Below are 27884 nucleotides of genomic sequence, written 5' to 3' on the forward strand. Positions count from 1 at the left end.
TTGAATACATGTATTTTCAAAGCGAACGTTTGTAACTCAAATTTAGCTTCTGGGGGGTCCCTGGAACTAAATATTTTGAGATGGGGGTCCGTGGCCATATACATATCATTTTGGGGGGTCCTTCACATGAAAAAGTATGAGAACCACTGACATAGTAGTCTCTCAAGAACAGACAAAAGCCCTTTGCACACAGGCGCGTTTATCCGCACGGATAAAACGGACAATTTAATTTTTTAAAAAGAAAACAAAGATTCTCTACGACCTCATGCACACCGGATCCGAATTAGCCGTGCGACGAGTGGCTGCTGCCGTGCGTTTTTTTCTCGATCGAACCCAGTTCGATTCGTGCGTCTTGTCGCATGCGGTAAAAAACTCATCACTCCTTTTATGACTCCTTTTGGGATCCGCAGCGCAGATTCCGCACAGCATTGCACACCAAATCCAATGCGTTTTATTCACGCAGCAAACGAAAAAAACGCAACTGTCCTGTGTGCAAATGGCTTAACTGAGCTCCATTTATTTGAAAAGGACCTTTTCTTTGACGATGGCTGGCCAGATTGCTGACATAGAAACATAGGTTTTTCAAAAAACCTTAGAAGGATTCATAAGACACTTATAGAATCGGGTCAAAAGTCTAATTTTCAAGATTTAAAAAAAATAGCAGATCTACAAGCTCGCAGCGCGGCACTCGTTGCCGCGCTGTGAGCTTGTATATCTGCTATTTTTCAATGGTTAAAGCATAAAATAATGATACACAATGATGTGTACCCGTTCTGAATGGCTTAAAGTCCGCATAATTTCCCCCTGTGATGGTTCCGCACGGCACGGCGCCCCGGGGAGCGCTAATGAGATTTGGCTCCGGGGCTATGTTCGAAGCGGTGCTGTTTAAGAGAAGAAAAAAAAGTGTGTTTCTAATTGTCCCCCCTTGGTCCTGCTGTTGAATTATTGATTTGTTTCCTCTGCCCTCTCTCTCTCTCTCCCCCCCCCCCCCCTCCTCTCTCTCTCTCTCCCTCCCTCCGTTCCGTGACGTTCGTCAGAAGCCAGAAGAGAAAGTTCCCCCCAATGACCTCGTACCACAGAATGCTGCTGCACCGAGTGGCCGCCTACTTTGGCCTCGACCACAACGTGGACCCAACCGGGAAATCTGTAATCATCAACAAAACTAGCAATACGAGAATGTGAGTAATCTCTTGCTTACATACACACACACACAGACACGAACACACGCACACACGCACGCACGCACACACACACACACACACACACACACACACACACACACACACACACACACACACACACACACACACACACACACACACACACACACACACACACAAACGCACGCACGCACGCACGCACACATACTCACACACACACACACACACACACACACACTCTCACACACAGAGCCTCCAATCCTCTTCTCCGCATCCCAAGAATTGAATTTTTCTCGTGGCCTGCTTTAATTCAAACGGCTTAGGCTTGCAGAAATTACTGACTCTGTATCTTCAATACGAGGGCAAAACAGATTTTCCTGTGCGGTCCCTCCCCCCCCACCCCCACCCCTCCCCCCGAAATGAGTTTTTTTTGGGGGGAAACCTAATTATCTGCATTTTTCAATATCGTGTGGTGGGGGTTGGGGAGGGGTGGCAGCTCAGAGGCTGAAGTAGGCAGGCTTAGAAGGCATAAAGAGGCAGGTGTAAACTTCTCAGGTTTTCTTGAAGCAGAACCCCTCATGAGTGCCCCGGGTTTTCATTTTTCTGTTCCTTTTCCCCTCCCCTCCCCTCCTCTCCCCTCCCCTCCCCTCCCCTCCCCTCCCCTCCCCTCCTTGCCCTCTGCAGACCTGATCAGAAGTTCTCAGAACACATCAAAGACGACAAGACGGACGACTTCCAGAAGCGCTACATTCTCAAAAGGGACAACTCCAGCTCGGACAAAGATGACAACATGGTACGTTCCCGGGGTGCCGCGACGGCAATCCAGGGGTGCCGCGAGATCATTTGATAATATTTGGAATTTATTTGGACACTTGAAAAAATGTTTAGTATCATTTTAAACTTGAAGTTATTTTCAGTCAGTTCTAACCAAAATGGCTGTTATCTCAACGTTTTCCTCGTAACATAATCACTAAAATATCATCACTGTCGGGCAGAAACCTTGTATCTCCAAGTTTCAAATGTGTACATCTGATGGTAAAGCAAAGCCCTGCTTCATCACACAAGACTGTCGCACAAAACTAGTGAAAACAGACGATCTACAAGCACACAATGTGCTTGTAGATCTGCTGTTTTCACTAGTTTAGTACATTTTATAGATGATAAATACAAAACGGTTTTGGACATACAAGGTTTCCACACGACAACGACGACATGCTATAAATATAAGGTGCTGGGAGTGAGAATTATAATGTAGGAGTGCCTCGGATTCACTAGTTTGGGTCACAGGCTAAAAGGCTTGAGAACCACTGGTGTAGATCACTGGTTTTCAACCCCCTCACCCAAAATAATCATATTTTGAACTTTACAAACATGGCTCTCCATTTGGGAAATGTTGACTCTGATTCGTTTGACGTTCATGTTTCATTATCATATCACAACTTAAAAGCATAAAATACATTACCAAATTAACCCTGGTGTCCCTATTTTGGGTGTATTTGTCAAAGGTTTTAATTAGTGCCTTGGCACCATTGCCTGTTGGTGATATGCACCTGTTTAGTTGAGTTAGTGGGTTGGCAAGCTTTAGACAAGGAACCTGAACGTTTGCAGTTTTTTTCTAAAAATCCACACAACATGGTGTGGGTGTGGGTGTGGGTGTGGGTGTGTGTGTGTGTGTGTGTGTGTGTGTGTGTGTGTGTGTGTGTGTGTGTGTGTGTGTGTGTGTGTGTGTGTGTGTGTGTGTGTGTGTGTGTGGGGGGGGGGGGGGGGGTGCATAAGCATTGTCAGCATTCTTCATTGAAACCAATAGGTGGCTGCCCATTGTTTTTGATGAATGCGAATATTTTAACGAGACATTTTTTCGATAATAGAAAGTGCCTGTGCAGGGGCTTTAACACACACACACACACACACACACACACACACACACACACACACACACACACACACACACACACACACACACACACACACACACACACACACACACATACACACACACACACACACACACACAGTGTAGTAATGTCTTGAACTAAAAAAAATAGCCAATCTAGAAGCCCATAATGTTGCAGTGCGACAAGTTGTGTACGCTCAGTTTCAAGGACCCTCAACTTGATATCTATATGGATATGGCAGGGGTTTTCAAAGTGGGTGACGGGGCACCCTGGGGTGCCGCGACTGCAGTCCAGGGGTGCCGCGAGATAATTTGATAATATTTGGAATTTATTTGGACACTTTAGTATCATATTTAGTATCATTTTAAACTTGAAGTTATTTTCAATCAGTTCTAACCAAAATGGCTATTATCTCAACGTTTTCCTCGCAACATAATCACTAAAATATCGTCACTGTCGGGCAGAAACCTCGTATCTCCCAAGTTTCAAATGTGTACGTCTTTTGGTAAAGCAAAGCCCTGCTTCATCATACAAGACTGTCGCACAAATCTAGTGAAAACAGCCGATCTACAAGCACACAACGCGTTGTGTGCTTGTAGATCTGCTGTTTTCACTAGTTTAGTACATTTTATAGATTATAAATACCAAACGAACTGTTTTGGACACACAAGGTTTCTAACCCAACAACGACAATATGCTGTAAATATAAGGTGCTGGGAGTGAAAATTATAATGTAGGGGTGCCTCGGATTAAAAAAATATTTATGGGGAGCCCTGAGACAAAAAAGTTTGGCAACCCCTGGTATATGGCCTCGGAGCCCCCATCTTAAAACTTGTGGGTATTTATTTTTCTTGTGTTTTCCCCCCCACGTCCTCAGATGCGAATGCGGTTGAAGGACGACAGACGGAGCAAGTCCATAGAGGAGAGAGAAGAGGAGTACCAGCGAGCCAGAGACAGGATATTCGCTCAAGATGTGAGAATGTTGTTTTTTTTTTTTTTTACCACCAAACAGAAAAAAAGATTACCGTTCAATAAATGAGTGTATATGTGTACGTTTGTGTCTGAAAAGTAAGCAATGCTTCAATATTTTATGTTCCAGGGTCCAGATGGCTATGCTCTTGAAAAAAGGTATGCCTGCCTCCCTCCCTCTCTCTCTCCCTCCTAACCTGTTTTAACCCATTTAGGGCCTAGAATTATTTAATGCTTTAGCTATTGAAAAATAGCAGATATACAAGCTCACAGCGCGGCAACGAGTGCCACGCTGTGAGCTTGTAGATCTGCTATTTTTGAAAAAGTTGTGAAAATGTGAGCAATTCTTTGAACATGATGTATTTTTAAAGCGAACGTTTGTAACTCAAATTTTGCTTCTGGGGGGTCCCTGGAACTAAATATTTTGAGATGGGGGTCCGTGGCCAAATACATAACATTTTGGGGGTCCTTCACATGAAAACCACTGACATAGTATTCTCTCAAGAACAGACTAACTGAGCTCCAGTTAAGTGAAAAGGACCTTTTCTTTGACGATGGCTGGCCAGATTGCTGACATAGAAACATAGGTTTTTCAAAAAACCTTAGAAGGATTCAAAAGACACTTATAGAATCGGGTCAAAATTCAAATGTTCGCGATTTTTCAAAAATAGCAGATCTACAAGCTTGTATATACAAGCTTGTATATCTGCTATTTTTCAATAGTTAAAGCATGAAATGATAATACAAAATAATGTGTACCCGTTCTGAATGGGTTAAGGTGAACCATTAATTTGCATGGCATAATTATGCCCGCGAGGTTGTTACGTTACAATATGCTGTCTTCTGTGTCCGCAGGATACAAGAAGATGACGCCTGCAACAGCACTCAGCAGAGGCGGCAGATATTTAGGTGAATGTTTCTTTCTTTTTTTTCATAATAAGGCTGTGACGCTACTTTATGACTGTGGTGCTAATGTTGGATTGATTGGAACTCTATTAGCGCCAGGGGGTCTGGGGTGCTCTCGGCAGCAATTAATTAAGACATTAAACGGATCATAAAAATGCATAATATCGTCACTGTCAGGTAGGGTATTCACGAATAGTGATTTTTAGTATTCAAATTATTCGACCTCAAAGTCTTCGATTAGTCGAATATTCGACAGAACTGGCCAAACTGTCAAATATTAAGTAAGCAAGAGGCGAACTTTGTGAAAATAGCAGATCTACATGCTCACTGTGAGCATGTAGATCTGCTATTTTCACAATATTTATCTGCGGAACCGAGTCACATTAAATGTAATACTGTACCTACAATTCCAAGTGCTTGTCAGGGTGGGGGTCCCCAGTTCAATATGTTTATTTTGGGGGGTCACGGCCTAAAAAGGTTTGAGAACCCTTATCTAGCCAAGCTTTATAAACTATATATTTTTTAAAGAGAAAACAATTAAAAAATCTAAATAAGCGAATATTCGACTTCGGTGAACAACGTCGAATAGTGACTTTGATATTCAAATATTCAAATATTTGGTGAATGCCCTACTGTCAGGTGAAAACCTTGTATGTCCAAAACCGTTACTTTCCCTCGAGAAGGGGGCGGTACTTTTTGGGAGGCTATATTCTATTGAGACTGTGAGGTGGGCGGGGTAAAGTGGTGCCAATTTTTGCCCAAAGACAGCGCCCCGTTGCCAACAAAGGGCCTTTTGATATTGCATCTGAAATGGCTTCGAATTGGAGACGGACAGAACATGAAATTTCAATATATGAATGGTTGTTTAGGCTAAAACCTGTATAAAACCGTATTATGGACCAATATTTATACAAAATATATTTTTTTAAAAGCATGGTGTGGCCCCAAGTCAGGATATGATGTTAAACCGCAGCGTGCGGTCTGTGAAGCAGTCACTGAAGCAAAAAACTCAAATCCCCATAATACATCGAGAGAAAACGGAATCAGGAAGTTTAATCCACCGCTGGAAGCAATGGAATGATCTGTAGAAAATGGATCTATCTCGGAATCTATCTCCAGTCCAGATCAACACCTTCCCTTTCCCTCCACAGACTGTGGAGACAAATCAAACAGCCTAAGCCCTGAACCATAACATAACATTGGCACACACACAGTGTGAACCAGTGGCATGCGGTCACGTGCTTGCGCACGTGAGCGATCGCCGATTGAAATAACCTCCTTAAATATGTATGCTTATTAACACACAATACATCAAATTGTATTCTTACTTGCTTAATGGGAAAACTTTAGTTTTGTCATAGTAGCCCTGAAACAGTCGGGCTAAGGGTTGTCATAATTATGCATTTTCACCATCGGTCGCTTTCTTTTTCTCCCAAATGAAGTCAGTGACACGGTTTCTAAACTTTCTACAGCCAGCGTGGTTAGTCTGGTTACCCCCCCACTCCATCTCCATCGCTCCTCATCGTAGACAACAGATGATTAATCGGCTATTCCTCCAGCGTGGAATTCACTGTGCTCGTTACAAAACAAAGACCAAAGGAATAGCATATGCACATCTCCAAAACTTGTATACGGTGCTGGATCCAGGAAACAGTGAATGAATAAGGGATAATGTCCGCACACGATACGTTTACGTATTATACGTTTATTATACGATATAATGCTCTCCCGTCTTTTCTTTTTATTTTCAACCAGCAAACAACGTTTCACCCAGCAGGGCTTTCTCAAGTTCGTTACAAAAACAAAACCCATTCTAGCGAGCAGGCGTAGACCTACAGTGGTCTACTTTAAGACCTACAGTGGTCTACTTTAAGACCTACAGTGGTCTACTTTAAGACCTACAGTGGTCTACTTTACTGACACCTTTAAGACCTACAGTGGTCTACTTTACTGACACCTTTGACCTACAGTGGTCTACTTTACTGACACCTTTGACCTACAGTGGTCTACTTTACTGACACCTTTGACCTACAGTGGTCTACTTTACTGACACCTTTGTGGCACCTTTGTGGTGGCCAAAATCCAAGGAGTGTCGGGCCGCCACGGTAAAATGCATATAGGGGAAACACTGCCATGTTAACCTCAGTAACTCAACGATAAAATAATGGTTAAACGTGGTTAAAATGTAAAGTGACGCCAGATGCTTTCCAGGTCTTAAAGGCTTTTAAAACATGTCCACCACGGCACTGCATTTGAAAATCTGTTTCGTTTTCAGGTTAAAAGACGGCCGCTCCGCCAACAGCCGCCAGAGCAGCTCCGAGAACGAGCCCAAGTACAGCGACCCGCGGCCGTGGAGCAGCACGGACTCGGACAGCTCCAACCGCAACCTGCGGCCGGCCATGACCAAGGCCAGCAGCTTCAGCGGCATCTCCGTGCTCATCCGCGGCGACAGCTCGGGCAGCAGCAAGAGCATGGGCCGCCTCTCCAAGACGGGTGAGTTGTTGTGGTGCTTCCTCCTCCTTCCATGAAACATCCCAGGGGGGCCTGGAATCAACAACTTTGACGTACTCTGCAAACTGGGGGGATTAGGCGAAAATCGCATCTTACAAGCTCATAGGCGTGACGCGTTGAGCGTGTAGATTTTGCTACTTTCCGTGAAGACGTTTGGTCGGTCTGGTCAGTCCTGCGACAATCTGTCTGTTCCTTTTGTTTAACTAACAAACACATTAGCTGTGGGGGAATTGTGTGAATCCGCATCGATGCCTCTGTGGCGAGTTGGTGAAGTAGTTGGTTTCATGCCCTTTAGATACTCCATCCATCATCTGCCACACATGTCAGGTTTTTGACTCCCCACTCGGCACCCCATGCACCCTATCCATTCGCTGGTCAGTAGTCCACCCCATCCACTGATTGGTCTGTTGCACTCCATTCACTGATTGGTCTGTAGCACTCCATCCACTGACTGGTCAGTAGCACTCCATCCACTGATTGGTCTGTAGCACTCCATCCACTGATTGGTCTGTAGCACTCCATTCACTGATTGGTCTGTAGCACTCCATCCACTGATTGGTCTGTAGCACTCCATCCACTGATTGGTCTGTAGCACTCCATCCACTGATTGGTCTGTAGCACTCCATTCACTGATTGGTCTGTAGCATTCCATTCACTGATTGGTCTGTAGCATTCCATTCACTGACTGGTCAGTAGTACTGGAGATGTATCCATACCATTCTTTCCGGATTCCCGATAACCTTAACATGAGTTCTGGCTTATACAGAGTACCGATCCGATACCGCTGCATTAAAAATACAAATATAAAGCTGTATACTTCTAACCTTGCATGGGACGTGAAATAGTTGCTATCAGTGTTGGGCTCAGGTGTTTCGCTTTCACACTGAGGTGTTGGTTAATGTTTGTAATTTGTCACTTTAAGATATTGCAGAGATTTTCAGTTTTTGATGATGTCATTTCCAGGCGACTTTTCTTTTTTTTTTACTTTTCCGCTTAGTAGCCAGTAAGCACAGTGGTACAATAATGAAGTTGGCTCGCACACACCATGTGTAGCGTTTTTAACGCGGGTTGGCAGTTGGCAGGAAATTCAATTGCATTAAAAAAACTCAATGACAATTAAGTCGATGGTTTGTGCAGCAGCAGATTGATTTAAATGACATCATTGTAACCTTAAAGGACCCGCGAGGCTCAGTTAAGCTTTTAGACCTCAGTGACATTAAGGTTTTTTGAGAAACACCGAACCGGCTGTCCATCCACATCGCTAGCAAAGCATGAACACATGTATAAAGAGGTTGGATGCTACGAGTATAGATTATCAGTCTAAACGTATATTGTCTGCCAACACTGCACGTGAGTAGCGTAAACAAGCTATCATCGCCTGATGTATTCGGCCCATAGACTGGCGTACTCACCGATGCCACCCGTTTTGGGCCGCATTGGGCATTTCCGATATTCCGATATCGGAAAACAACTTGAGTCACTCACAACTTGTGACTCGCCTTGTGAGTCACGCTCAGAAGAATCCGACAAAAGACACATGTTGTGAATGTGAACCGCCCTCGTCCCACCATGTTGTGAATGTGAACCGCCCTCGTCCCTCGTCCCACCATGTTGTGAATGTGAACCGCCCTCGTCCCTCGTCCCACCATGCCTTTGTTGCAAGAGTTATATTATTATGAACCATCGGACACCATGCTCTTAACTAAATGTTAAGTCGGTTGCTGCGCCAGTGTGGTGGCACCGGACGGTTGCTGCGCCAGTGTGGTGGCACCGGACGCAGGGCAGGCCAAGCTGCCAGTGTGGTGGCACCGGACGCAGGGCAGGCCAAGCTGGAGAGAAAAAACAAGCCATGCCATTTTGTATCTCTTTTTTTTCCTGCTAGGGCTGTCACAATTATTACATAATCGTCTAATCGCAATTATTTTGTGATAATCGTCATAATCGTTTGCGTGTTGAAAAATGTTTATATATGTTCAAACATAAAAAAAAATAGTGGAAATAGCAGATCTACAAGCTCACAACGCGTCGCTATGCGACGCATTGTGAGCTTGTAGATCGGCTATTTCCACTATCAATGTTCTTTTTTAAAGTGTAAAGTTGTCAAATATGTCCTTAATTTCTTTGTATATTCAGGTTATGTGTCATATCTGCCATGTGCAACTTCAAAGCCTACAAGCCAAACAGAAATGTAATTGTCAATGACAAAAACACAATTAAATCGTTAATCGCAATTATTTGAGTGACAATTAATCGTCATGTAAAATGTCATAAACGTGACAGCCCCATTTCCTGCCTTTGATTTGATTTCTCAGTTTTCCAACCAAGCAGATGACATTGACGAAGCGCTCTCCTGCCGTGGTTTGGCAGTAGCAGACTGAGCTCTTTGTAGTTTAGCCCTCAAAGACCGAGTCGCGTTAGATTTTAACCACTTCAACCATTATTTTATACTTTAACTATTGAAAAACAGCAGATCTACAAGCTCGCAGCGCGGCACCGAGTGCCGCGCTGCGAGCTTGTAGATCTGCTATTTTTGAAAAATCGTGAAAATATGTCTTTGAATATCTTTGACCCGATCTTTGACCCGACTTCTAAATCCTTCCTCTAAATCAGTGGTTCTCAAACCTTTTTCTTGTCAAGGACCCCCAAATTGCAGGTATTTGGCAACAGACTCCCATCTCAAAATATGGTGTTCCAGGGACCCCCGAGAAGCAAATATTTGAGTTACAAATGTTTGCTTTTAAATAGATATATTCAAAGAAAAATAAATGAAAAAATGATTTTTTTAAAATAGCTGATCTACAAGCTCGCAGCGCGCGCTGTGAGCTTGTAGATCTGCTATTTTTCAATAGTTAAAAGCATTCAATAATTCTAGGTCTAAATGGGTTTAGAGTAGCTGCGTGCCGCTGATTACTCCACCTCTCACTCTTCTCCACTCTGTCTCGTCATGACAGCGTGCTCTCCAAGGCTCTTCTGCCCCAGCAGCACGTCTCCACACAGCCCTCCAAAACCCCTCTCTCTGTATAAGAGCTCCCTCTCTCAACCCCATTTCACCCTTTCATTTATTGGTTGTTATATTATTGGCGGGAGAATATCAGAAATGTGTGAATTCAAAATGAGTTCAACTGCCGCCAGGAAAAGGTTGAGAGACACGCGATCTTGTCTGCATGACAAGAGCTGCGCTATTTTGTTTTCACCTCAAGCAAATATCCTCCCTTCAATCAGGCTTACTCGGAAGATCCCGATCATTTAATGAGCTAATTATATTGGGGTGCAACAGTGATCCCCTCACACAGTAGTTGTGGCACATATAAAAACAACGTGGGGGGGAGAAAAAACTAAAAACTAAATGAAGACATTAATCAAAAAATTAATTAACACGTCGTGTAGAGACGGTAATATCATTATCTTTTTTCCCAGTTTATGGCAGTAACTCTCCCACAGGTAATTAGAATAGATAATGAGTTGTATACATTTGGAGTTTGGTTTTTTGACCCCTCAAAGTATTTCTTTGAGTTTGTTGTCAATTATAGTGCAGCCAAGCTATGCCGATGACACAGTTCTATCCACTGACGGCTGTTATTAATAGCCGGTATTTGTTTTTGTCTCTTCCACCAACACACCGCCGACATCGCCTCTTCCACCTTTTAACCACCTTCACCGCATGCCCTCCTGTACTGTCCTGTCTTTTCTCTTAACTAAAAGAGCTGCTGTTCCTTTGTACTGTCCTGTCTTTTCTCTTAACTAAAAGAGCATGCTGTGACTCTGCTGTGACTCGAAAGCCCAGTTTATACTACGAGCGTGTCGCTCGATGAAAAATAACACATTTTCAACAGCCCAATTGCATTAACTTAAAGGACTACTTCACTACTTTGTCCTCACTAATATCCATGACAAAATAGCACATTCTACCACTTGTTGTGGTCACATGTTCAGATACTGGATTCTGATTGGCTTAAAACAGTGGTAAATCAGTCAACAACCTTGAGTTGGCTCATGGACCCCACCCACTCTTGTGTTGCAGTTGTATAACTAAATCACCTTGCAAGTTACAACTGTGTTTTCTTTCATTTATATGGTAGAAGTGGTAGAAAAGCAATTTACCATTCGAGGGTCGTGGGTTGTTGGCTGATTTACCATCAGCCATCAACCCACTCCCTCTCATGGTAAATGGCTTAGATCTTCTGTGTCTCATAGGAGGCCTGTGGCATTTCAGAAAACCACTTACCACCTGTCACTGGTAGGCGGGTTTCTGAACTACCCACAGCCCTCCTGTTTTTTTTTTTCTTCTTTTTTTCTATTTGATCATGAACATTAGTGAGGACCAATTATATGAAGATGGTTTGAAAAAGTCATCCTTCCATTTGGTCCAGCGACACACTTTGTCCTAGAGAGAAACACACTTTGTCCTTGAGAGAAAAAGAACGTCCTTTAGTGGTTAAGGCCTTCCTTCCTTCCTTCTTGTTCCTCCTTTTCCCACCTCCTTCAGGTTCGGGTTCAGAGTCGTCTAGTAGCGTAGGCTCGTCCACGGGGTCTCTGTCTCGCTCCCAGCCGCCCCTCCCAATCCCAGCGCTAACCCAGGCGGTGGCGGGCGGCCACGTCCCCCCGGCGCCGGCGCCGCCGCAGCCCGCCGTGGCAGCAGCAGCAGCAGCAGCAGCAGCCTACCCGCTCGACTGCACTAGCAGCTCTGTGTCTTACCAGGTGGGCAGGACTGGCGGGCCGCCAGTGCTGCACCCGCACCACCACCACCACCACCACCCGCCGCCACCTCCTCCCCCGTCCCTGCCTCAACCACCCCTGCCTCAACCACATCCTCCTCCTCCTCCTCTTCCTCCTCCTCCTCCTCCTCTGACAGCCTCCACTAACACTACTAGCTACTATTTGCTTCCGCTGGAAGCTGCAGGAATCCCGCCGGGGAGTATCTTGGTCAACCCGCACACAGGTTGGTACCTGGGGATGGGTGGGTAGGGGACTGTAGCCTGGGGCCAGCCTATATACAATGAAACCTGGGGATGGGTGGGTAGGGGACTGTAGCCTGGGGCCAGCCTATATACAATGAAACCTGGGGATGGGTGGGTAGGGGACTGTAGCCTGGGGCCAGCCTATATACAATGAAACCTGGGGATGGGTGGGTAGGGGACTGTAGCCTGGGGGCCAGCCTATATACAATGAAACCTGGGGATGGGTGGGTAGGGGACTGTAGCCTGGGGCCAGCCTATATACAATGCAGCTAACTAGTAACTGCGTATATGTTTTAACCATAGGTTTTAACATGTGTGGGGATGAAGTCTAGCTCCAGCTAGGCTAAGGGGACTGATGGTTGCATTTAACCCTGCAAGGCCCAGCGTAGCTTTTTTGCAACATTTCTATTTTATCCAAAAAAAAAAGAGTTTAAATAATTTGTTTTCCTGTTCTTTTTTCACCTAAACATCACCATTGGATCCTATTGTTTAGTATTACAATGCCATTGGCCACGATATTTGCATATAAATACCGCCCACAGAGGCTGACATTCACACAACTTCAAGATCTCTGGAGTCTGGACGAACAACATCTCACTTTTTCACTGAAGCTATTCCTCACTAAAACATAAGTAAAATGACTAATACTTTTTTGGTGATCATTAGAATGTCTAGAACATGTACATATGTTATTATTGTGAAAAATATCCCATAAAGTAAATTAGAGCATGATTTATGATTTATGGCTATAAAACCTTACAAAAACATATATATATATAAAAAAAAACATTACATTTCCTCTGATTAGGACTCCTACAACACCATCTGATTTTTTTTATTTTTTTGGCAAGTAGAATTTAATTTGGGTCTTGCAGGGTTAAGCCCAAACTACACCAATAATTGGCCATGCAACCAAACGGTTGACTGCAACTACTTGCAACCATTATCCCCAATGGCAGTTGCAAGGAGTTGCGTTGGTGTGGAGTGGCCCTAAAACTGTTTTGTTGCAAGGAGTTGCGACTAGTCGAATTGGTGTGGTTTAGGCTTTAGGGTTGGGTTCCGGAATCAGTTCTGTCACATTTTAGGAACTGTTTTTTAGGGAACCGGTTTGATCACGCCGTCTTCACATCTGCTATGCAATTACTAAACGAGTGGTTGTCATTTGTACACTCTTGAGTCGCAGACCAAGGTCTATTTGGAACCCCTTATAGGAATCATTAAAGGTAACCGTTAAGGAATGGGACCGTTGAGAGGGAATCGTTAAAATGTCCTAAAGCAGGGGTCTTCAACAGTCATCTCCCCGAAATTGTTGGAGGAATTTTTTTTTTTTTTAATATATTTTTATATTTTTATTTTTCTATTTTTGTATTTTTATTTAAAAAAAAAAGTAATTTGTCTTTAACTCTTTTAGTGCCCCCCGTTCACCACTAGAGGGCGCCCCAGGTGCCATAGAAAATCCCATAGAGATATGCTGGTATATGCAGAAGCCCTGCAGCCATGACTTGCCTGAACACTTTCCTTTGTGCATGTACAGGAAGAGGATGAAGTTAGCTTGAAGTTAGCTATTGGCTACCAAGCATTTTAGAAGCCTTATTTTCGTGAACTTAGCCATGATTAAACCTTGCACACCTCATGCATGGGAAAAAAACAGAGAAGAATGAGCTCTAAAAAATCCAATGCAATCCTGGATTGCATTGGAGTGGATTTGTGCAGTTTGTTCACAGCTTTCAAACAAAAAAATCCGATTGGAAATCCGTTCAGGCATTCTTGAGATAATCGCCATTATGTTTTACATGTTATGTAAACAAACATGGCTGCCCTGTATGTTAGATGGGGTTGTATGGGGGTGGAACATGCAAAATCGCGATTGAAATCATGTTCACTAGATTTGATGGGGTCCAAAAAAAAAATTTTTTTTTTTAATTTTCAATTTTTTTTTTTTTCAAAAACCGAACATGTTCGGTTTTGGCATATGTAATACGTTTTAAAAAACCGAACATGTTCGGTTTTGGCACTGGATGAGTTAAATATATATATAAAAAACATGATTCTGTCTCTTTTGAATAGCTTACATGATTATTGTGCAATTGACAGATTGTTGGTGATAGATTGATAGTATTGACATTGGTTCTCAGTTAATAAGGTATGTTTATAAATGGCAGCGCTACGGCCACTTTTACATACATGAATATATTAACTCAATTAGCGCCGATCCCGAGAATACTCGTGAAAAATACTCGAGTAGCACATGCTGCCGATCCCGAGTATACTCGTGAAAAGTACTCTATTACTGTAACGGCGGTACTCTATTACCTGTTGGTGCCGGAAGGTCCTGACACGATCGCCCTCGCCGATTCATCATCATCACGGAGCCACGAGCACAAAATAGTAATCCCATAACATTGAGGCAGACGGGGAATCTCATCTTTAATGTCCATTATCTCAAAACAACACTTTTAAAGGGAGGATGGCAGTAGATTCTCGCTTATATAACACATGTTGAAAAGCACCGATCTGCCATTACACAACCACATGTTGACGATGACGCTTCCTGTGAATGACGCGATGACGTCAAACCGTAAGTGTTTACGCTATGGACTTCTGGCCTTCAAAATAAGACAACGGTCGTGGATGCAGCCTGCGGGAGGCACGCTGGACATTTTAATCCGTTAATTTCAGGAGCACTAAATGAGTTAATCTATTATTTTAATAGCATAGTATTGAATGCACAATAACATGGTATGTTTATACACATGAAACACAATTTTATACATACATATACATTATGTTATATGTATAGCCCCACCCCCACCCTACGAGGTAGGGGGTCCCTGCTCCATCTCCCCATCAGTTTGGGGGTCCATGGCCTGAAAACGTTGAAGACCCCTGTCCTAAAGGATCCCAACCCTTGTTGCATTCTAAGTCGGCTTTAGCAAGGTGGTCCCGCGACGATCTATGTGTGAAGGTCACTTGCTTGTCTGTCTCTGTCACTTTAATTCTCTGGCTTGTCCTGTCACTTTAATTCTTAACTGGAAACTAACACTACTTACATTTACACAGCTAAACTGGAAACTAACACAGCTTTGATTTGCTCAGCTCAAATGGAAAACACAACTTGGATTCATGACGCTAAAACTGTGCAACCCTTCACTCAGCTTGTTCATTTGTTCTGTGGGGTAATGAGACAGAGCGCAAACAACGGGGAAGGTTTTGTGCCCGTGTGCCAAATTGGTAGGACAGTGGGGGAAAAAAAGACGACCAACAAAGCGTCATGCATTATTAATGGATGTTTGAGTTTCGAGATGTAAAAGTCGTGAGTGCTTTTACTACGGAGGACGATAATTAGAACTTGCCTCGTCGGCTTTGATTGCCCTTTTTAAAAAGTAAACTTGAACCAGCTGAAAAAAGTGTATAATTTCCCCTCCAAATGGTTCTGAAACCGACACGGCGCGCCAACGTCTTAACGATGTGGGCTTGCATGCAAATGAGACGACCTCTTCACTTCTTCCCTCGTCTTCCCTCCCACAGTCAGACTTGGAACTCTAAGGCACTTTGAAAAACGATAGCTGTCTCTTCGCAAGATCAATACGACCGACCGACGCCGGTCAAAACAAATCCCCCCGAAGTGTTTGCTGAGATGCGGATAATGAAGCCATACTGTACTCGTAATTGAATATGGAAGAAAAGGGAAAGTCTGGCCTCTTGATGTCCTTCTCTCTGCTCGTATTAAATATGTATTCTCTCTGCTCGTATTAAATATGCATGATGCTGATAAGGACAGGGTACGACTGGCATTAATAATATGTTGTTTTTTCAGCTGTTCAGGGTGTGTAACTGATTATTGACCTTCTGTTGGGGGGGGGGGGGGGGGTGGATTGGCAAATAGGAAGTTGTGTACATAACAGCTCACAAGGAAATAACCAGTGTTGTTTTTGACAGCAGATTTTGATTTAGTTTTAGCCATAGTCTTTTGAATAAAATGTCATTTAGTTTTAGTCATAATTTTGTCTCCTGAAAAGTTTTAGTTTTAGTCTAATTTTAGTCGACTAAATATCATACGATTTTAGTCGACTAAATCTACAGTTGATTTAGTCAACTGAAATGTATTTTGGCAGGCGTTGATGACATGGTAATGGCTGATTTTACACTTGGTTGCGTGCTGAAAATAGCCGATCTACAAGCTCACAACGCGTCGCGTTGTGAGCTTGTAGATCTGCTATTTTAAAATAAAAAGTGATGGAGAGATCAAAAACACTGGAGCTGAGATATGCTGCTTCCCAGCAAACCTTTTTTTTTATATAAAAGAAAAGCACCTTTTTATATATAAAAGAAAACCACCTTTTCAAAAGGATCAACGTTCCGAGCCAGTCTTATTTCACAGTGAAGCCTCTGAGAAATGCATTCATAAATAAATACATTCACAAAGTATCAGCACAGGAAAAGCACAAGAGAAGAGCACTGTGTATTTCTTTTTCATCAGCAATTCAGAAATGAACCCTAGGATAAAAAAGAGGGCAAATATATTACATTCATTATTTAGCCTTGGCTAGATGTTATAGATTCTCCACACATAATGTGTTTCTTAAAAAGTGCGGTACACATTCATTATAGATGTTTGCAGAGAGCGGTGGACTTGAGGCATATGCAAGTGGATCTCTTTGTTACATACAAAATGACAGCTTTCCTGCCTTCAATATATTTTGACACTAGAAGTCACTAGAAAATATCATAGTTTCATCTTTCTAATGGGGGGATTGGCAATGTCGTGTTTGAACGGAGAATGGGGTTTTAATTTATGGCATTTGATGGGTTTATTGTGAATATGGATCATAGTTGCTGAACAATTGTTTTATCAAACAGAGCATTTGAGTTCTTGTTAATTAAACCTTGATGAATTATCGTGTTTGATGAATTATTGAGGTGCTTTGATTATATTTCTGTCTCATTGATGACCAGGGCTGTTTCAGTTATACCAGTGTTGATTTTTTACAGCAAAATGTAATTTAGTTTAGTCTTTTTTTAATACAATTTGGTTTTAGTCATATTTTAGTAGTCTGAAAGTCTATAAAATGTATGTTGGCGGGCCTTGATGGCGTCATAATACCTGATTTTACACTTGTTTGCATGATGGAAATAGCCCATCTACAAGCAACGCGTTGAGCTTGTAGATCTGCTATTTTCAGAGCGCAACACCCGAGCGCGACCAAACAAAAATCACATGTAATTTGGTTCTATTGCATCTCTTCTCCACTAGTCCCTCCCTAACATTTTTAGTCTAGTTTTTTTTTTTTTGTATTTTATAGTTAGTCTTCGTTTACATCATAGCTTAGTTTTTATTTAGTTTCCGCCTGTGATTCAGATTCAGATTCAGATTCCTTTATTCACCATTGTGTAAAACACATAGGAATTTGTTTCGGCAACATTACAGGTGTGCATTCAATCCTTCCTTTTTTCACATCTAGGGCTGGGATGCGATTAAAACTTTTAATCTAATTAATTACAGGCTCTGTGATTAATTAATCGCAATTAATCGCACATCGATATTTGACCTGAGAAGCTTTTTTTTTCAATTAAAACACATTTTGTTGTACGAGTGAATCAACGAGTGAGTTTTTTAAACCTAAATTTCGCATCCACTGGGCCAAACAAAGCACTCTGATCGGCTACTTCTCCCTTCGCGTTTGTTGTCTCTTCTTGGTTGGTGCATCGCTATGATCGGTATGCCCGAAACTGAAGGTTCTGTGGTGCAAAAACTAAGTGCGATTAAAATGCGTTAATCTTTTTAATCGCGTTAATTTTCTGTAATTAATTAATCGCAATTAATCAGTTAAAGTCCCAGCCTTACATATAACATGAAACCAACAACACAACAACACCGTGCAAGAAAACAACACGAAAGAAGGTAGTCGAGGAACATTTTTCATCATAGGTTAAGTTGACGAAATCCAGTGGCGTAAAGTAACTAAGTAGATTTGTTTTTGAGATATTTGTACTTTACTTGAGTATTTCCAATTCACAATACTTTTACTTCTACTCCACTACATCTCGGATCCACATATTGTACTTTTATTCCACTACTTTTATTTGGAATTGGAACATTTAATTACAAGTTACTTTGCAGATATAAATGATTATATTATAAAATATACATTAATCCACTTTAGCCCTATTTTATACCGAGGCTGTTTGAAAACAGACAATCTACAAGCCCACACCGCGTCACATCGCGAGGTGTTGTGAGCTTGTAGATCTGCTATTTTCATTTTAGTGAAAATATAGGTTCTTAACTCACTGAACGCCATAAACGTCTTATACGTCTTTGGACCTCGGTGCCATAAACGTCTTTTACGTCTTTTTAATTAATCAAAAGTTTTATCATTTTTTCATAATTGTAATTTCAAAAAAATCGCTCTAGAAGTTGGCCATATGCCTCCGTGACCTGAGCGATACGGCCGATTTGACTGTAGCACCAGTGTAACACAGTCCGGCGGAAAATCGGTATAGCCGAAGATTGGTTCCGGCCGTTTAAATGTTATCTAAAACGTTCGTTTATACACTTTCCCGTGCATCCCTGACGAACTATAAGTACTCAAAAAACGCAGAAAATTCTCAGGATTCCAGCGGTGCCATCCATTCTTCTCTACCTATCCTTGATCGCGATCGCCAGGGTTCCGAAGTGTGTTAGCATGCTAGCTAAAAGGCCTGGCCAAAATGTAAACAACAGGCCCAAACCAAAAAAAACATGGACGTCTTCTTCCTTCTTCTGTTAGTTGATCAGATAGTAGGAGACCACCCTCTGGTGGTTTTCAAATGGTATTGCACTCCAGATTGCATACAGGGCCCATCACAGCACACACATATGATGATGATCAAGACATCTTACACATGTTCTATTGAAGCCCAAATCTAATGATAGGATATATATATATAAATATACATGTTTTCCTTTGTAAGAGGGGTAGTGTGGCTTTCGATAGAAGCATAGATTTATATATGTAATTTAAGTACAAAATATGATTTTGGCCCCCATAAAAAGGCAAAATTAAGCAAAATGGCTGGCACCAGTTTTGTAGATTTTGAATAAAGGGTGGCATTCACTGAGTTAAGTAGGCCTATATTTTTATGCCAATATTTTTGTAATTTTACTCCAGTAACATTTTGACCACGGGTCTTTTACGTGTAACAGAGTATTGTTATAATGTGGTGTTGCTACTTTGGTTTAAATAAATCATTTGAGTACTTTTTCTACCACTGATCAACACTTAAATTATACCGCTGTTTTTTCTCTCCCCCCCCCCCCAGGCCAGCCCTTCTTGAACCCAGACGGCAGTGCAGTGGTCTACAGTCCCAGCCTGGGCCCCCCCCAGCAGGGGAGGAGCCAGCAGCCCCTGCCCCCGCTGCCCCCGCCCCCTCCCGGCCCCCACCAGCACCAGCCGGCCAATCACGTCCTCTCCCAGGTCTGTTTGCTGCTGCCCTTTAAGGCACCACCACACTTAACACTAAAACCAACACATATGGTGCATGATCTAGGCATGGGCGTGCACGGATCCGTGCACTAAAAATGTATCCGTGCACTAGAAATTTAGGAACATGGCAGTGAGGAACTTGGGGGCCATTTTGAAAAGGCAATGAATGAGTTAACTAGGGTTGGGATCCGGGAACCGAAGGAATCGGAAACCAACATTGAGGAACCGGGATCGGAATTTACCGATATGGAAATGATTAGCCGATGTTTAAAATTACAACTCAGCCGATACTGATATTTTTTATTATTTTTTAAATTTTGTGTTTTTCCCCCATTTTTGCGGGGGAAAAATAGAAAAAAATAACCACCACACCAACATAGATGACGCGAAATTGATGCTTATCAAACAGAGAAAAATATGCCATCGGTAAATGTCAACTATATTTGCCGATACCGATCATATTGACAAGATACTGGCTAATATCGTCCGATATGTGGCCGATATATTTAGATTGGTGCATCCCTAATCGGTACCATCACATTTGGAACGGTTTAGCTTGGGGTCAGCGCTTGTCTCGATGTTGTCCTTGCATAAATCCAGTTCAGGAGATGCCAGCTGGCATAGATCAGTCAAATCATTCCGCGTCTGGTTTACGTTGCTTGATATTCGTGCAGTGTCGTTCGTTTAGCAAAAGTTGGCGACCTGTGGCTCTCTTGAGTCGCCGCCCCCGTCAAGAGTAAATGAAAAGAGTTCAAATGTCAATTAAACTGTGCCCCCCTTAGCCCCCTCCACCACCTCCGGTGTATTGGAAAGCCCAAACGATTATCATTAGCATTCATAGATGCCGGTAGAGTTACCATTAGCAATCTGCAATCCCCCCCCCTTCTTGTCACAAAGCTGTCATGCAAAGTTCTGCACATGTATTTCTTTCTTTATTATTTTTTTTCTTACCTCGGGAGCCATAAGGTTTTGAGTTTCATTAGCGGAAATAGCAGGAGTGGAAATTGAGTTGACCCCTCGGTGGCGATGGTGCGCCGCCCAGGGGTCACGGGGGAAGAAAGCAAGCTCTCAGCCCGGTGGGGAAAACCACGTCCCTTCCTAATATTACAGAACCGACGGCGTCAGGCATGAGGGGAGCAGCTTGATGAGAGCTTTCTGGGAATAGCAGAGATGTTTGCTCCGAGTTGAGCGAGAGAGAGAGAGAGAGAGAGAGAGAGAGAGAGAGAGAGAGAGCAGCCCCCCACGCTTCTCACATTAACGCCCCATCTAATTGATTTCCACCAGTCGACCTTGATGGAAGCAGTCATATCATGGTCATCCGTTGACTAAGCCCTTTTGTCTTAACCCGTTTAGGCCTAGAATCATTGAATGCTTTAACCAGTGAAAAATAGCAGATATACAAGCTCACAGCGCGGCACCGAGTGCCGCGCTGCGAGCTTGTAGATCTGCTATTTTTGAAAAAGTGATGAAAATGTGTGCAAATCTTTGAATATATGTATTTTCAAAGCGAACATTTCTAACTCAAATTTTGCTTCTGGGGGGTCCCTGGAACTAAATATTTTGTGATTGGGGTCCGTGGCCAAATACATATCATTTTGGGAGTCCTTCACATGAAAAAAATTGAGAACCACTGACATAGTAGTCTCTCAAGAACATCGTCCTTTTCAAAGTGAAAAGGACAATGGCTACCCAGATTGCTGACATAGAAACATAGGTTTTTCAAAAAATCTTAGAAGGATTCAAAAGACACTTATCCACAACTTTAAAACATCCCATCATGCATTGCGCAGAAGTTGCACGGAGCTTCCGGCGCCGCAGCCGAGTGTGATCTACAAGCTCACAACGGTTGCATCTGCGACGCGACGTGAGCTTGTATGTCTGCTGTTAACCGGAAGTGTGGTGCAAAACATTCTCCAGTAAACTCCTGCGGAAAGAGGTGGATAGAATCGGGTCAAAATTCTAATGTTCACGATTTTTCAAAAATAGCAGATATACAAGGTCACAGCGCGGCACTCGGTGCCGTGCTGTGAGCTTGCATATCTGCTATTTTTCAATAGTTAAAGCATAAAATAATGATACACAATAAGGTGTACCCGTTCTGAATGGATTAATTAGAATCATTACCGATCAGAACCGTTCCCTGAACGACCGCTCTCTCTCTCCCTCCCTCCCTCCCTCTCTCCCTCCCTCCATCCATACTTAAACTCCCCCGCTCTGGCTCTCTCTGTCTGCATCATGAACTAACAGCGTTTGCCACTTGTTTAAAGATGGTACAAACATTTTTTTTGGGTTCCTATTCTTGCTGTGCTGTTTTCCTCTCCTTGTCTGTCTTCAACTAAAACACATTGACCTCCACCTCTTATTCTTCCTCTCCTCTGCTCTCTCTCTCTCTCTCTCTCTTTCTCTCTCTTTCTCTGTGTTCTGTGACCTTTCTCTCTCTCAGCCGGCCAGACCCCTCCAGCCCTCCGCTCAGACTATCCAGTACTCAACGGTCTCTTATCCACCGTCTCTGCTCTCCGCCTCCCCTAACCAACAATACACTGTGGTACCTATCTTCCTCCTTGTCTCTTATTCCTCCTCCTCCTCCTCCTCCTCCCCTAACCAACAATACACTGTGGTACCTATCTACCTCCTTGTCTCTTATTCCTCCTCCTCCTCCTCCTCCTCCCCTAACCAACAATACACTGTGGTACCTATCTTCCTCCTTGTCTCTTATTCCTCCTCCTCCTCCTCCTCCTCCCCTAACCAACAATACACTGTGGTACCTATCTACCTCCTTGTCTCTTATTCCTCCTCCCCTAACCAACAATACACTGTGGTACCTATCTACCTCCTTGTCTCTTATTCCTCCTCCTCCTCCTCCTCCTCCTCCTCCTCCTCCTCCTCCTCCCCTAACCAACAATACACTGTGGTACCTATCTACCTCCTTGTCTCTTATTCCTCCTCCTCCTCCTCCTCCTCTCTTCACCGCTTCACAGGGACGTGCTGGCCATTGGGAAAAGTGGGACAATTCCCGAACGGCCGTTTCATTCCCGGTCGGTCCAGGCCGGCCATTAGAAAAGAAAAAAAAAATGTCGGCCTTCGTTCCATTTAAGGGGGCTGGGCGGCCAACAAAGTAAATTGTCACTGTCGGGCAGAAACCTTGTATCTCCAAGTTTCAAATGTATACATTTTTTCGCAAAGCAAAGCCCTGCTTCATCATAAAAGGCTGTTGCACAAAAGTAGTGAAAACAAGCTACAAGCTACAAGCACACAAGCTACAAGCGCTACAAGCACACAACGCCTCGCGGTGCGAGGCGTTGTGTGCTTGTAGATCAGCTGTTTTCACTAGTTTAAATAATTTTTTAAATGATAAATACAAAACAAACAGTTTTGGACATACAAGGTTTCCACCCGACAACGACGAAATATAACTCATGTACAGTAATTGGCCCACTGGCTTGTCACTTGTCATGATCTGAAATGGCAAATCTTTGAGTAGAAGCAGCGCTATAGAGCGAGATCTCTATCTATAGCGCAAAATGAGGGCCTCTCCAACTCTTTTCTCCCGGGCTGAATCAGGGGCCCAGCACGTCCCTGGTCCTCCTCCTCCTCTCTTCACCGCTTCCCTCCTCTCCTTTCAGACCATTCAGTCTCGTCTCGTCTCGTCTCGTCTACCCACCGGCTCTCTTATCTCGTCGCCGTCTTCCATCTCACCCTCTTCGGTTCAGTAGAGGAAGGGGAGGCAAGACAATAACAAGCCCATGTTTGGAATGGCTGCTGTTTAGAGAGCAGAGGCCAGACGAGTGGGTTGTTGTTGTCGCGGATGCCGTTTTTTGAGGGTCTCGTGAACAAGGCTCATATTTTATATTGTAATTAGTGAAAAGAAAAGGTGAGTGTTGAAATGTTTTCGTTTACTTCGTTCTGTCGTTTTAGCACGTTTAGCGATTTTGATTTCAGTGGGTGGGGCCATACGTACAAGTGGCTAAATATGTATTTTTAGACACAATAAGCCAGCGATTTCTTTATTACTATTTACAGTAACACTACTAGCCCCCAAAAGTCACATATGCCCATGAAATATTGCAGTGCATCTTATATTTAGCCACTTTTACGCATGCCCCCACCCACTGAAATCAAAATAATTAAAAGTGCGAAAATCATAGAACAAAGTATTGAAAACATTTTAACATTCACCTTTTCTTTTCTCTGATTAAAATCTAAAATATGAATGAATATGAAAGTTGTCCTTTAAGTCGAACTCGTCTTTTGAGCTATTTGTTTGTAATCGGCGGCGACATCAAGGGGACATCAAGGGGACATCAAGGGGACATCAAGGGGACAGACATCAAGGGGACATCAAGGGGACATCAAGGGGACAGATCGTTGCTGTCAGACAGAAGCTGTTGCTTTTGTCCAGTAGGGCAGTGGTTCTCAACCAGTGGTCCGGGAACCACCAGTGGTCCTTGAGGGGGTTCCAGGTGGTCCCCAGCTAAATGATGAATTGTTGGTAATCAAATGGACCCTGATAGATCTTTAACTCTTGAGAGCATAAAATGTTAAATTTTTTCTTTCTTTCTTTTTTTAACCAACATTTGCTTGTTATCTCCTGTGTTACCAACATCAATACAGCATGGAATTGTGGACACAATCTTATCCAACAACAACACAACATTCCACCTTTTGACGCTACATCAAGTGGCAGTCCGTGGCTCAAATGTGGCTCAAATGCAGAATAAATAATCGACCTTGATATGAAAAAGGTTGAGAACCAATGACTTAAACCAGGGGGCTTCAACGTTTTCAGGCCAAGGACCCTTCAGTTGAGAGAGAGATTCAGCAGGGACCCCCACAACCTCTTCATAGTTTTCCATATCGTTTCATTGTTTGACGGCACGATCATCAGTGTATTTTTGGATTCATGTAAATTTTTGTTTTCTGATATTTAACCACTTGAACCGTCAATACTTGACCTTTCACTCTGTACTTAGTCTGCTCTTTTTCCCCTCTGCGCCAAAGCTCTTTACCAAAAATTGCCGATCTACAAGCTCACAACGCCTCGCAGCACGAGGCGCTGTGAGCTTGTAGATCTGCTATTTTTGGCAGAATGTATCTCAGAATATGGACGCTAGGGTTAATATAAAAAAGGAAGAAAAAATGTTTCTATCACTGGAGGACCCCCTGTAGTAACTCTAGGGACCCCCTGTTGAAGAACCCTGATTTAAACCATGCATGTCCAAAGCTGTTACTAACAGCTTTGGACATGCATGGTTTAAATCAGGGTTCTTCAACAAACAAAAGTTTTGTGCAGTGCAGGGCATTAATTTCCCAAAAGAGACACAGAAAGAAGTTGAGACGCGGCGATGCGAGGTTTCTTCCCGACAGACAGCAACGATACATTTTCTCCACGTTACGTCCTCCACATCGTTGAGTAGTCTTGGCGGTACAAATGAGAACCTCAGAGCATAATTTGACATAGACAGTGATGAAAGACTCATGAATAAGGAATGATGGTGGCAGGGATCTTTTTGGCAGAATGAATGGAGCGTACTCTATTTTAGGTGTCTGCCTTTTCACTGGACCTCTGAATACATAATGTAATATCATATAGCAGGGGTCTTCAACAGGTGGTCCGGGACCCCTAGGGGGTCCTCAGAGTTACTACAGGGGGTCCTCCAAATCTTTGTGTGATATAAACTTTTTTTTTCTCCTTTTTTATATTGACCACTTGAACCCTAGCGTCCATATTCGGAGAAGTTTAGCCTGCTAGGCATTGTGAGCTTGTAGATCAGCTATTTTTTAGCTAAGAGCTTTGGTGTAGAGGGGGAAAAGAGCAGACTAAGTACAGAGTGAAAGGTCAAGTTTATTACGGTTCAAGTGGTTAAATATCTGAAAACACAAATGGACATGAATCCAAAATACACTGATTGTGCTGTCAAACGATGAAACTATATGTAATCTATGAAAAGGTTGTGGGGGTCCCTGCTTCATCTCTGTCTCAACTAAGGGGTCCTTGGCCTGAAAACGTTGAAGACCCCTGTCATATAGTACAGCGGCAGTACGTCTATAAAAATGTACAGGTTTTTTTCCCCCCCTTTAAATATGTCTTTAAATGTGTCTTAGTTGTGCGAGCCCTTTAGAGTTTGTGTAGCCCTTTCCACCTCTGGCACCACATTTTAAGCGGAGCATTTCTGCTTAGTCAGGTTTAATTAAAATGTCAATTAATGATTTATGGAGTCATTTTAGATTTCATTTGTTGTGTTTTGCCGCCCTTGTTCCCCTCCATTGATGCAAAACTAGTGCTCCGCCCCTTACCCCCCCTTACCCCCCCTAACCCTTCTTCTTTTGACCTGCACTCTCCTAATAAATATAAATAAAACTAGTGCTCCGCCCCTTACCCCCCCTACCCCCCCTACCCCTTCTTCTTTTGACCTGCACTCTCCTAATAAACTAGTGCTCCGCTAACCCCTTCTTCTTTTGACCTGCACTCTCCTAATAAATATAAAACTAGTGCTCCGCCCCTTACCCCCCCTTACCCCCCCTACCCCTTCTTCTTACCCCCCCTACCCCTTCTTCTTACCCCCCCTACCCCTTCTTCTTTTGACCTGCACTCTCCTAATAAATATAAAACTAGTGCTCCGCCCCTTACCCCCCCTTACCCCCCCTACCCCTTCTTCTTACCCCCCCTACCCCTTCTTCTTACCCCCCCTACCCCTTCTTCTTTTGACCTGCACTCTCCTAATAAATATAAAACTAGTGCTCCGCCCCTTACCCCCCCTTACCCCCCCTACCCCTTCTTCTTACCCCCCCTACCCCTTCTTCTTACCCCCCCTACCCCTTCTTCTTTTGACCTGCACTCTCCTAATAAATATAAATAAAACTAGTGCTCCGCCCCTTACCCCCCCTACCCCCCCACCCCTTCTTCTTTTGACCTGCACTCTCCTAATAAATATCCCCTTAATGACTGATTCAAGTTTTACGTTGGTAGAAGACGGTGTTGAATAATTAATCCAGCGGCAGATGTTGAATTAGATTTTTTTCTATGAATAGAAGCGGCCAATAGTCCCTCAGCACTGCCAGCAGCCAGCGAGGAAAGGAAACTGATATAAAAATGGGGTCAGACATGGAAGTTCTTCACAGCCTGTTGCACGGCTGTACGGTCAACCAGTGGTTCTCAACCTGTTCAGGCCACGAGCCCCCAAAATTATCATATTTGAACTGGAGACCCCCCAAAATATTTGAACTGTGGACCCTCCCCCCCAAAAAAAAAAAATAAGGAAACAAAAAAAAACAGACAACAACAGCGACAACAACTGACAAGCACTTGGAAAGTGTGAGAAACTACTGATTTTAGAAGGAGGTATTTTAATAGGCGTTGTGAGCTTGTAGATCTGCTATTTTCACAATAGAACAGTGCTCGTCAGGGTGCCGGGTCCCCAGTTAAAACATGATTATTATAAAACATGATTATTTCGGGGGTCACGGCCTGAAAAGGTTGAGAACCACTGGCATACACTACCTGTCTTTGGGCATTGCGCATAGGAGTAAGCGACCTGTTATTGAGGTGAATTATTGTTCTATAGTCCTGGAAATTGGGTTAAATATTCTGGAAAAGTTTTGGAAATTAACCCTGTGTTTTATTATAATAACGATTTAATTTGTTTTTCTTTTTTCTTTTTCATTTTGACGCGTGCAGCAAGACAGCCTGGGCGTCCAGTTCAACCACCTGAGCCTGGGGGGCCGGCAGTCAGCTGTGGGGGCGGGAGGAGGAGGGGAGGGGGGCCGGGACGGGGCCCACACTGCCATGTACCCCTCCTCAGTGGTGCTCCAGGGCCCCCCGCAGCAGCAGGGCTACATGGTGGGACCCCCGCCACCGGGCCCCCAGCCCGGCCCCCAGCCCGGCCCCCAGGCCTACTCCACCCCGGCCCCGCAGCCTGTCAACCAGCCAGGCATGCAGCAGCAGCAGGCCTACATGCAGCAGACAATGCAGCAGGTCAGTGGGGGGCATTTCCTACATGCAACAGACTAGGGTTAGGGACG

At 43.5% G+C, this 27884-nt stretch overlaps 1 protein-coding gene across 1 annotated transcript in view; it reads left to right on the forward strand.

Moving 5' to 3' along the window:
* The window catches only part of LOC308308142 (R3H domain-containing protein 1-like), a gene marked incomplete at its 3' end in the record, with an annotated part of 127372 nt that overhangs the window by 72138 nt on the left and 27350 nt on the right, over positions 1-27884 (forward strand). The window contains exons 7-17 of the mRNA XM_080753507.1: positions 1038-1178; positions 1845-1953; positions 3933-4028; positions 4155-4183; positions 4880-4933; positions 7206-7423; positions 11928-12380; positions 19702-19856; positions 22309-22626; positions 23489-23569; positions 27541-27837. Of these exons, the coding sequence (XP_080609633.1) occupies positions 1038-1178; positions 1845-1953; positions 3933-4028; positions 4155-4183; positions 4880-4933; positions 7206-7423; positions 11928-12380; positions 19702-19856; positions 22309-22626; positions 23489-23569; positions 27541-27837 (1951 nt within the window). The remainder of the gene's footprint in view (positions 1-1037; positions 1179-1844; positions 1954-3932; positions 4029-4154; positions 4184-4879; positions 4934-7205; positions 7424-11927; positions 12381-19701; positions 19857-22308; positions 22627-23488; positions 23570-27540; positions 27838-27884) is intronic.

Source organism: Nannobrachium achirus, assembly GCF_963921795.1.
Source record: "Nannobrachium achirus genome assembly, chromosome: 22".
Taxonomy (NCBI): Eukaryota; Metazoa; Chordata; class Actinopteri; order Myctophiformes; family Myctophidae; genus Nannobrachium; species Nannobrachium achirus.